The following is a 12,362-nucleotide window of genomic DNA, read 5'->3' as shown; positions in this document are numbered from 1 at the left end:
TTGAAAAGTAGGTATCTCTTCAGTTTGCCAACTTACCCACCAAAAGGACTCTGAACAAAGTATGTTTTTCTACAGCTAAGTGTTATAATAACCATTTTGCTTCTATCACACTAATAGCTGAGTTAGGTATGCAGTGGGAATTTAGTAGCTATTTGATAAAACCTCAGTACATAAAATGTCCTGTGTCATTTCTACGGGATACTCACTGGTTTCCCACTCCACAAATCCCAGCTTTCCTATAGTTCAAAGCATTTTTCTGCTATATGAATGGTAAATCATCCTACAGTGAGCTAAATTATTTTACAAAATATCGGTAAAGGTAAGGTAGGGATGGGTACCCCCAGGATGAAGAAACAGAACATCTGTTTCACAATTCAGATGTGTGTTGGTTTTGGGGTCCTGGTTTGGATAGCAAGACAGAGGGAAACAGGACATCAATCCCTGTAAAAATCAAGCGACTTAAAAAACGTTTCATTCCACAGCACTTGAATTTCATGGTGTGCTTTTTGAGTGAAAAATAGGCAACAAGTCAAGTGTCTGCTCTTTCTAGGCTGGCTACTGGAATGAATATGAAAGGTTTGTACCATTCTCAGATCAGCAAATCAGCAATGATAGTACATCCTCAGAGAACCGGACTATAGTAGTGACTACCATTCTGGTAAGTATAGAAGAAGGTAGGTGGGTTTTCTGTCCATCAAGACTTCTGCTTTCTGAAAAACATTATTCAGCCAGTAAGAAAGACCTCAAGTTCAAACAGTGAAAACTTCCAATAGGTCAGCTTAGGAACCTCTTGAAATACCGTGCCATTATAATGAAATGAATCTCATTTTTAAAAGAAAAATAATAGAAATTTGGAACAGTTTCAGATATCATTCTCTTCTTTACCCCCCTCCTTACACTATAGGACTGATGTTTCATCTGGACATGAAATTTAATTCTTCACTGTGCAGGAGACAGCATTGTGCAGAGGAGAGAGTAAATTGGGTTTCTAATAATAGGTCTACCACTAGTAGACTAGTAAACGTGCGCTTAATTGTACAAGTCACATCTTCTCTGAGCCTCAGGTTGTGTGGATTTTTTAAATTTATAGAATGGATATAATAATATCCTACATATGTCATAAGGCCATTTCAAGGCAATATTCACCATGTAAAGCTTTCATGCAAAATTCAAAACTCTACTGAAATGTGAGATAGTATTCTCATTTAGTTTTAAAATGTTTTTTCTAAAAGCTGGTATGTTTTTATTGAATAAAATACAAACCTCAGTTAAAAATGAGTATGCCAGTAACCTGAAATTGTGATTAATTGAATGGAGATTAGACTGAAGTTTACCTTTCAATTAAACATACATATCAAATACTTATTTTGTCCTAGGTACTGTACTAGGCCCTGTGGATGTAAAAATGAATAAGCCACAGACTCTCACTTCACAAATATCACAATGTTTCCCTAGGGTTTGCGTGGGTTGGCTGTGGTTCCTACATGGTAAATCCCAAGAAATCAAAGGCAGTTTACCTTCATGTAAGGTGAACTTACATGGTTTGACTAAATCAAAGACTATACAGGTAGAAACAGATCATTCTTTCATACTGTCAAAAATAACTTAAACCCTTCTCTACTTCCTTAAATTATCAGTTAAGGACTCCGAGGAATATAGAGCCCAATGAATAGTTGATTGAGGCTCTTTTGCTTATTAAGCAAAAAAAAATTAAAATCGCTTTTCACACACCAAAGGTCAATAGCCACAGCAGGGATGGAGGGAAGGACGACTTCGTGATTACATTTATCATCACTTAGAAAAATGTATAGGAGTAATCCTTTGATCTTCCTTCTGGTCCCAAAGGAATCACCATATGTAATGTATAAGAAGAACCATGAGCAACTAGAAGGAAATGAGCGATATGAAGGCTATTGTGTAGACTTAGCCTATGAAATAGCCAAACATGTACGAATCAAATACAAATTGTCCATTGTTGGTGACGGGAAATATGGTGCAAGAGATCCAGAGACTAAAATATGGAATGGCATGGTTGGAGAACTTGTCTATGGGGTAAGTTCTTTTCAACTCTATTTTCATTTACTTCTAAGCTTTTCAATTAACAAAGATAGAGGATTTAATTTTAAAATGCAATACTGATCCGACTATATTGTTTTCATATGATTTGTAAAAAAAATGTTTTGTTTTTTTTTTCATTTATTGGGGTGGCAATTGTTAGTGAAATTACATAGATTTCAGGTGTACAATTCTGTATTACATCATCTATAAATCCCATTGTGTGTTCACCACCCAGAATCAGTTCTCCTTCCATCACCATATATTTGATACCTCTTACCATCATCTCCCACTCTCCAACACCTTTACTCTCTGGAAACCACTAAACTATTGTCTGTGTCTATGAGTTTTTGTTTCTCATTTGTTTGTCTTGTTCTTTTGTTGTTTCTGGTTTATAAACCACATATCAGTGAAATCATAGGGTTCTCTGCTTTTTCTATCTGACTTATTTGGTTTAGCATTATATTCTCATATAATTCTCAAGATCCAGCCATGTTGTCACAAATGTTCCTATATCATCTTTTCTTACCGCTGAATAGTATTCCATTCTGTATATATACCACAACTTCTTTATCCATTCATCTATTGAAGGACATTATGGTAGTTTCCATGTCTTGGCCACTGTAAACAAAGCTGCAATGAATATTGGAGAAAATGTTTCTTTATGTATAAATTTTTCAGATTTTTTGGGGACATACCCAGGAGAGGAATTGCTGGGTCATATGGTAATTCTATTCGTAATTTTTTGAGGAACCTCCACACTGCCTTCCATAGCGGCTGCACCAGTCTGCATTCCCTCCAACAGTGTATGAGGGTTCCTTTTTCTCCACATCCTCTCCAACACTTGTTACTATTTGTCTTGTTGATGATAGCCATTCTGACTGTGGTGAGGTGATATCTAATTGTGGTTTTTATTTGCATTTCTCTGATGATTAGTGATGTGGAGCATTTTTTCATATGTCCATTTGCCATTTGTATGTCCTCTTTGGAGAAATGTCTCTTCAGGTCCTCTGCTCATTTTTAATTGGGTAGTTTGTTTTTTAGTTGTTGAGTTTCATGAGTTCCTTGTATATTTTGGATATTAGCCCCTTATCGGACGCACTGTTTCCAAAAATCTTCTCCCGTTCAGTGGTTGCCTCTTTTTGTCGATGGTTTCTTTCCTGTGCAGAAGCTTTTAATTTCATATAGTCCCATTCATTTCTTTTAGCTTTCACTACCTAGCCTTTGGAGTCAAATTCATAAAATGCTCTTTGAACCCAAGGTCCATAAGTTTAGTACCTATGTTTTCTTCTATGCGGTTTATTGTATCAGGTCTTATTCTTAAGTCTTTGATCCATTTTGAATTAATTTGGTACATGGTGACAGTTGACAGTCCAGTTTCATTCTTTTGCACGTGGCTATCCAATTCTCCCAGCACCATTTATTGACGAGGCACTCTTCCTCCATTGTATGTTTTTAGCTTCTTTGTCAAAAATTATCTGTCCATATTTATGTGGTTTTGTTTCTGGGTTCTCAATTCTATTCCATCGGTCTATGTGTCTGTTTTTCTGCCAATACAATCCTCTTTTGATTATTGTAGCCCTGTAGTACAAGCTAAAGTCAGGGAGTGTGATACCTCCAGTATTGTTCTTTTTCATTAAGATTGCTTTGGCTCTTCGGGGTCTTTTGTGGTTGCAAACAAATCTGATGATTTTTTGTTCTATTTCTTTGAAAAATGCCATTGAGATTTTGATAGGGATTGCATTAAATCTGTATATTGCTTTGGGTAATATGACCATTTTAACTATTTGATTCTTCCAATCCATGAGCATGGAATGTTTTTCCATTTCTTTGTGTCTTCTTCAATTTCTTTCAAAAATGTCTTATACTTTTCAGCATATACTCCTTCACATCCTTGGTTATGGATTATTCCTAGGTAGGTTAAGTATTATTCCTTGGTTAAGCTTATTCCTAAGTATTTTATTCGCTTTGCTGCAATTACAAAAGGAATTGTTTTTCGTATTTCTTTTTCTGAGATTTCATTGTTAGTATATAGGAATGCACTGGACTTTTGTACGTTGATTTTGTAGCCAGCAACTTTACTGTATTTGTTGATTGTTTTGTAATAGCTTTTTGGTGGAGTCTTTAGGGTTGTCTATATAGCATCATGTCATCTGCAAAGAGTGATAATTTAACTTCTTCATCCCAATTTGGATGCCTTTTATTTCTTTCCCTTGACTGATTGCTCTGGCAAGAATTTCCAACACTATGTTGAAAAGCAGAGTTGATAGAGGACAGCCCTGTCGTGTTCCTGAACGTAAAGCAAAGGGCTTCAGTTTTTCACCATTAATTATGAGATTACCTCAGGGCTTTTCATATATGACCTTTATTATGGTAAGGTATTTTCCTTCTATACATATTTTATTAAGTGTTTTAATCATAAATGGAAGTTGTATCTTGTCAAATGCTTTTTCTGCATCAATTGATATATAATATTTATCCTTTATTTTGTTTATGTGATGTATCACATTGATGGATTTGCAGATGTTGAACAATCCTTGTGCCCCAGGGATGAATCCCACTTGGTCGTGATGCATAATCTTTTTAATGCATTGTTGTATTCGATTTGCTAGAATTGTTTAAAATTTTTGCGTCTGTGTTCATCAGAGATATTGGTCTGTAGTTTTCTTTTTTTGTGTTGTCCTTACCAGGATTTGGTATCACCGTAATCTTGGCCTCATAACATCAGTTAGGGAGTACTGTCTCTTCTTCAATTCTTTGGAAGAGTTTGAGCAGGATTGATATTACATCCTGTTTGAAGCTTTGGTAGAATTCACTAGTGAAGTCATCTGGTCCCGGACTTCTGTTTTTGGGAAGGGTTTAAATGACTGATTCAATTTCGTTACTGGTGATCAGTCTGTTTAGATTTTCCAGTTCTTCATGGTTCAGCCTTGTAAGGCTATATGTTTCTAAGAACTTGTCCATTTCTTCTAGGTTATTGAATTTGGTGGCATATAGTCCTTCATAGTATTCTTGCATGATCCTTTGTATATCTGTGGTGTCCATGATAACTTCCCCTTTTTTATTTCTGATTTTGTTAATTAGTGTCTTCTCTCTTTTTATATTAGTGAGTCTAGCCAAGGGTTTGTTGATTTTGTTAATCTTTTCAAAGAACCAGCTCTTTGTCACATTAATTTTTTCTATTGTCTCTCTGTTCTTTATTTCATTTAGTTCTGCTCTGATTTTTCTTATTTCCTTTTTTCTGCAGACCTTGGGTTGCACTTGTTCTTCTTTTTCTACTTCTTTAAGATGTAACATGAGGTTATTTATTTGGGATTTTTCTTGTTTCTTGAGATAGGCCTGTAGTGATATAAATTTCCCTCTTAAAACTGCTTTCGCTGCATCCCCAAAATTTTGGTAGGATGTATTCTCATTGTCATTTGTTTCTATGTATCTTTTCATGTCTCCTCTAATTTCTTCTTGGACCCAGTCGTTCTTTAAAATATGTTGTTTAACCTCCATGTATTTGTGTTTTTTCCTGCTTTTTTTTTTGCAGTTGATATCCAACTACAAAGCCTTGTGATCAGAGAATAGGCTTGGTACAATTTCAGTCTTCTTAAATTTGCTGAGGCTGATTTTCTTGTCCCAATATGTGGTCTATCCTTGAGAATGTTCCATGTACACAACAAAAGAATGTGTAGTCTAATGTTTTAGGATAAAGTGCTCCTTATTTCTCAATTAAGTCCATTTCATCTAATGTGTCATTTAGGGCTGCTATTTCGTTATTTATTTTCTGTTTGGATGATCTATCCATAGCTGTCAATGATGTATTTAAATCCCCTAGTATGATTTTTTTTTTACGTTTTTTATTTTATTTTATTTTATTTTATTTTTTTATTTTATTTTATTTTATTTATTTTATTTTATTTATTTTATTTTATTTATTTTATTTTATTTTATTTATTTTTATTTTATTTTATTCTATTCTATTTTATTTTTTTTATTTTATTTTAGTATGATTCTGTTTTGGTCAATTTCTCCCTTTAGTTCTCTTAGTAGTTGCTTTAGATTTTTCGGTGCTCCCTGATTGGGGGCATAAATATTGATGACTCTTATGTCTTCTTGTTGTATAGTCCCCTTTACCATTATGAAATGTCCATCTTTGTCTCTTGTTATCTTTTTCACCCTGAAGTCTGTTTTATCGGAAATCATTATGGCTACACCTGATTTTCTCTGGGTACCATTTGCTTGGAGTGTCAATTTCCACCCTTTCACTTTGAGTCTATGCTTGTCCTTGTAGCTGAGCTGTGTCTCTTGTAGACAGCATATGGTTGGGTTTAGTTTTTTGATTCAATCTGCTACTCTGTGTCTCTTTTTTGGTGAGTTCAGTCCATTTACATTTAGGGTGATTATTGATATGTGAGGATTTCCTGTCATTCTGTCTTTAGTTTTCTGGTATGACCATGTCTGCATGGTTTGTTTGTCTTTTTGTTGTTGTCTATTATTTCTGTGTGGTGGTATTCTATGATGTTTCTCTCTGTTTCTACTTTTATTACAGTATATATTTCAGTCTGGGATTATTTTTAGAAATTCCCTCAGCTTCTGTAGGTCTGGAAAGGTCTTTATTCCTACTTCATATTTAAAGGATATATTTGCTGGATATATTATTCTTGGCTTATAATTTCTCTCTTTCAATAGTTTGAATATTTGGTTCCACACCCTCCTGGCTTGTAGAGTTTCTTCTGAAAAATCTGATGATAATCTAATGGGCTTTTCTTTGTAGGTTACTGTCTCTTTTCCTGGCAGCCTTTAGGATTCTTTCTTTGTAGATTATTTTAGACAGCTTCAATACAATGTGCCTTGGAGAAGTCCTGTTGGGATTCAGCTAATTAGGTGTTCTATTTGCTTCTTGGATTCGAGGATCCAGTTCTGTCCACAAGTTTGGGAAGTTCTCATCAACAATTTGTTTGAATATATTCTCTGTTCCTTTTTCTATTTGTTGTCCTTCTGGTATGCCTATTATTTTTATATTGCTCTTTCTGATAGAGTCAGAAACTTCTTGTAGAGTTTTTTCATTTCTTTTAAGTCTCAAGACTCTTTCTTCTTCCATCTGTGTATTTTCCAGGTTTCTATCTTCGATATCAATGATTCTTTCCTCTATCTGGTCAACTTTATTACGTAAGCTGGTTATTTCATTCTTAATTTCTTCTATTGAGTTATTAATCTCCAGAAATTCCATTTGGTTCTTTTTTTAAATTTCAATCTCTTTCGTAAAATGCTCATGTTGTTCTTTGATTGTGTTTCTGAGTTTATTAAACTGCCTTTCTGTGCTTTCTTGCATCTCGTTGAGTTTTTTCAGAACTGCAATCTTGAATTCTCTGTCATTTAAGGCACATATTTCCATATCTTTAAGTTCCTTTTCTGGAGACTTTCCACTTTCTTTCTGAGCTGTCTTGTTGCCTTGGTTATTCATGGCAATTACTGATTTATTATTTCTCTTCCTAGACATCTACAGGAGTGGCTTCTGCAACAGATTGATCGGAAGAGGTCTTTCTTTTGTTTTCCAATACTTGTTGGTAGAATGTTTTATCTTCTTCCAACTGCAGCCGTTTTTCTCTCTCTCACACGGTAGTGTTATGTTTTCTCTTCACTATTCCATCTTCTCAGACATTGGGGGATTCCCTGGGAGACTCGCTTCTCCTCTGTTAATAGTTATCCTGGGTCACATGGCGCAGTGTCCGTGTGGGTATGTGGAGAGCTTTTGAAGTTCCAAAGCTCTTCTTGTACCAGATACAGAGCCCGTATGTTTCAGCAGTTCTGTTTAGTGCTGCAGGGATCTGCCCAGATAAGTGAGACCAGGGACGGTGTGAGTTGTTAGAGGTGGCCCAGAGCAATGGCGGCGACCACCACCACAGCTGGTCTTGCTTCCACACCTCCCTCCGCTTTGCCAGAACTAGTTGGGCTGTGAATGTATGTCTGTTGTCCTCAGACCAGCAAATATTCTGTTCTTTTGATCTGACACTGCTACTGTTCCGCCTCTACAACCAGGCAGGTGGGGGCGGGGCGAGTTCTGGCAGGGTAGTGAGGGGGTGGCTAGTCTCAGTGCCTAAGGCTTCTGTTCTCTGCTCAGCAGTGAGGGCTTAAACCACCGTTTTCAGCCTTCTTCCCTCAGTCTTTTCTCTGAGGCCTCTGCTGTGAGCGTTGGGTTCAGCAGTGTTATATTCTGCCCCCTCAGCCCTGTGGGCCATAAGCGGAGCTTTAGCAGTCCGAGTTTTTCCGTCTCCAGCAGCTGCGGTAGTTCCGGGATGCAGCGAGCCTGGAACACTGAGCTAGGTATGCATCCTGAGCCCACGTGGCTCTGTCTCCGCACTTCTCCCTTCCTTCCTCTCCGGCTCACGCGATTCTCCCACCTTTAGGTAAATTCAGTAGAGGGCTTCTTTGTCTTGCCTGTCTGCTCTGCAGGGAGTCCTTTGTGGAGTTATTATTGTTCAATTAGTTGTAAATTCCAGGGGTGCTTTACAGAGGCTCAACTCACACCGCCATTTTGATGTAGTATCCAAAAAAAAATGGTTTTATTTTACACCTGAATTTTGTAAAATTAGCTTGTCAATGGCATACTTTGGGCAACAGGATTATTTTACTAAAGGAAATTAAAATTGGGGAACTCTATTTGGCAACATTACGTACAAACTGCCCTCTAATGAAAATTTCTTTTTTCTGTTTTTCCTGTCTCAGAAAGCAGAGTCACCACCCACCTAGTTTCTTAAGCAACCTGATCATCTTTTCTCATTGCTCCCCTCATATCTAGTCAATTGCCATACCCTATCAATTGAATTCTTTGGTCTTTCAAATCCAGACACACTCTTCATTCCCACTATCATCATCTTAATTAAGTTTCTTACCATTTTGCAGTCTTCTATTGGTTTCTCTACCTCTGGGCTTGCCCTGGCAAATCAGATATCTACATTATTGTAATTTACCACTTTAAAAATCAGGATAAAATTTCTGTTCTTTAGCACAACAAATAAGGTGCTTCATAATCTGGCACCCACCTACCTCTCTAGCTTCATCTTGTACTCTTTCCCGTTCATACTCAATGTTCCAGCTATAGAAAATAATGTGAAGTTCCCTAAAGGTGCCCAGCTCTATATTAGGGCATGCCTGAAAATGCCTTTGTCTCTCTTAGCCAGCTAACATCACTTACCAGTTGTCCAGAATTCAGAGGTATCACCTCTTTCAGGACACCTCCCCTAATACCTTTCACCCAGCTGCAGTCTGGTTAGGTGCCCCTACTTTTTGCTTCCTTAGAGTACTTTTTGGTTTCTTGTTTTTTATTATTATTTTTATTAGTTTCAGGTGCACAAGACAAGGTAATACTTAGACGTTCATCATTTATATCCCTCACATTGTATACCCTCCCTCCCCCATCCCGCCATCCAGTATACCTCTGACATCGCACCGAGCCATCACATTATATATATATAAAATTATAGTTGGCATTCATTATTGTTCAGCTTCAGGTGGACAGTACATTGATCAAGCATCTAAATCTTCCCTGAGATGGTCTCCCAAATGGGACCTGTGTCCATCAGATACCCTACAAAATCTTTACAACATTATTGATTATGTTCCCAAAATTATTTTTCAAAAACCGTGCTAAAAAAAAAAAAAAAAAAAAAAACGTGCTGCCATTTTGTGGTTACCGACTGTTTTCTAATCCCCTCACCTTTCCCCTTATCCCAACCACCTCGCCCATCTAACAACCCTCAGTTTTTCCTCTTTATCCCCAGAAATGTTTCTGATTAGTTCATTCACTTATTCTTTTCTTTAGATTCCGCATATAAGTGAGATCATATGGTACTTGTCTTTCTCATTCTGGCTTATTTCGCTTAACATAATGTTCTCTAGATCCATCCATGTTGTTGCAAAGGTTAAGATTTTTTTTCTCTTTATGGCTGTGTAATACTCCATTGTATAAATGTACCACAGCTTCTTAATCCAGTCATCTACCAATGGGCATTTCGGTTGTTTCCATGTATTGGCTATTGTGTATAGTACTGCAATAAACATAGGAGTGCATACAGATTTTTGAATTGGAGTTTTGGATTTATCCGGATAGATGCCTAGGAGTGGAATTACTGGATCATAGGGTAGTTCCATTTTCAGATTTCTGAGATTCCTCCATACTGTTTTCCATAGAGGCTGCACCAATCTACAATCCCACCAAGAGTGCACAAGCATTCCCTTTTCTCCACATCCGTGCCAGCACTTGTTGTCTGTTGCTTTATTGATGATAGCCATTTTGACCAGGGTGAGGTGGTATCTCATTGTGGTTTTTATTTGCATTTCTCTGGTGGTTAGTGAGGTTGAGCATTTCTTCATATGTCTGTTTGCCATCTGTATGTCCTTTTTAGAAAAATGTCTTTTCATGTCCTCTGCCCATTTTTTAATTGGGTTGTTTTTTTAGAGTTGAGTTGTGTGCGTTTTTTTACAGATTTGTGATGTTAACCCCTTCTCAGATTTATCATTGGCAAATATCTTTTCCCATTCAGTAGGATCCCTTTTTGTTTTATTGATGGTTTCCTTTGCTGTGAAAAAACTTTTTAGTTTGATGTAATCCCACATGTTTATTTTCTCTCTTACTTCCCTCGTGCAAGGGGATATATCAGTGAAAATCTTACTGCGGGTAATGTCCATGAAGTTTCTTCCTATATTTTCTTCTAGATATTTTATGGTTTCAGATCTTACATTTAAGTCTTTAAGCCATTTTGAGTTTATTTTTGTATATGGTGTAAGGAGGTGGTCCAGCTTCATTTTCTTGCATGTTTCTGTCCAGGTTTCCCAGCACCATTTATTGAACAGACTGTCTTAACCCCATCGTACATTCTTGCTTCCATTGTCATAGATTAAATGGGCATATAAGCATGGATTTATTTCTGGACTCTCTATTCTGTTCCATTGATCTATGTGTCTATTTTTATGCCAGTGCCATGCTGTTTTGATTACTGTAGCCTTGTAGTATAATTTGAAGTCATGTATCATTATACCTCCCACTTTGTTCTTATTTCTCAAGATTGCTGAGGCTATCCAGGGTCTTTTATGGTCCCATATAAATTTCAGGATTATATGTTCTATTTCTGTGAAAAACGTCGTTGGTAGTTTGATAGGAATTGCGTTGAATATGTATATAGCCTTAGGCAGTATGGACATTTTAACTATATTAATTCTTCCTATCCATGAACATGGAATGTGTTTCCATCTATTTATGTCTTCTTTCACTTCTTTCTTCAGTGTCTTATAATTTTCTGAGTACAGATCTTTTACTTCTTTGGTTAAATTTATTCCCATGTATTGTATAGTATTTGGAGCAATTGTAAACGGAAATCTTTTCTTAATTTGTCCTTCTGATATTTTATTATTGTTATATACAAATGCAACTGATTTCTGAATATTAATGTTGTATCATGCTACTTTACTAAATTCATCTATCAGCTCTAATAGTTTCTTGGTGGAGTCTTTAGGGTTCTGTATATATAGTATCATATCATCTGCATATAATGATTATTTTACTTCCTCCTTAGCAATTTGGATGACGTTTAATTCTTTTGTTGTCTGATTGCTGTGGCTAGAAGTTCCAGCACTATGTTGAATAGAAGTGGAGATAGTGGGCAACCTTGCCTTGTTCCAGATCTTCGGGGGAATGGTTTTAGATTTTCCCCATTGAGTATGATGTTAGCTGTCTGTTTATCATATATGGCCTTTATTATGTTGAGATATGATCCCTCTATTTCCACTTTCTTAAGTGTTTTTATCATAAATGATTGCTGGATTCTATCAAATGCTTTTTCTGCATCTATTGATATGATCATGTGATTTTTATTTTTCATTTTGTTAATGTGGTGTATCACATTAATTGATTAGAGTATGTTGAACCACCTTTGCATACCAGGGATGAATCCCACTTGATCATGGTGAATGATCTTTTTAATGTATTGCTGAATTCTGTTCGATAGTATTTTTTTGAGGATTTTTGCATCTACGTTCATTAGAGGTATCGGCCTGTAGTTTTCTTTTTTTGTGGTGTCTTTGTCTGACTTTGGGATCAGGGTGATAGTGGCTTTGTAAAAAGTGTTTGGGAGTCTTTCCTCCTTCTGGATTTTTTGGAAGAGCTTGAGGAGAATAGGTGATAATTGTTTTTTGAACGTTTTGTAAAATTCACCTGTAAAGTCATCTGGTCCAGTGCTTTTGTTTGTTGGGAGTTTGATGATTACTGATTCAATTTCCCTGATGGTAATCAGTCTATTCAGGTTCTCTGTTTCTCTTGAGTT

General features: G+C 36.4%; 1 protein-coding gene across 6 annotated transcripts in view; it reads left to right on the top strand.

Moving 5' to 3' along the window:
- The window catches only part of GRIA3 (glutamate ionotropic receptor AMPA type subunit 3), a 652,505-nt gene that overhangs the window by 403,380 nt on the left and 236,763 nt on the right, over positions 1 to 12,362 (top strand). For all 6 annotated transcript variants that reach the window (XR_013992917.1, XM_081042112.1, XM_081042113.1 and 3 more), the window contains 2 exons: positions 551 to 658; positions 1,846 to 2,052. Coding sequence is in view for 5 of the 6 variants with exons in the window: in XM_081042112.1 (XP_080898238.1) it covers positions 551 to 658; positions 1,846 to 2,052 (315 nt within the window). In the remaining variant the exon portion in view is untranslated. The remainder of the gene's footprint in view (positions 1 to 550; positions 659 to 1,845; positions 2,053 to 12,362) is intronic.

The sequence above is a fragment of the Rhinolophus hipposideros genome, assembly GCF_964194185.1.
Source record: "Rhinolophus hipposideros genome assembly, chromosome: X".
In the NCBI taxonomy this organism is placed as follows: Eukaryota; Metazoa; Chordata; class Mammalia; order Chiroptera; family Rhinolophidae; genus Rhinolophus; species Rhinolophus hipposideros.
This window is presented reverse-complemented; position numbering and strand designations above follow the sequence as displayed.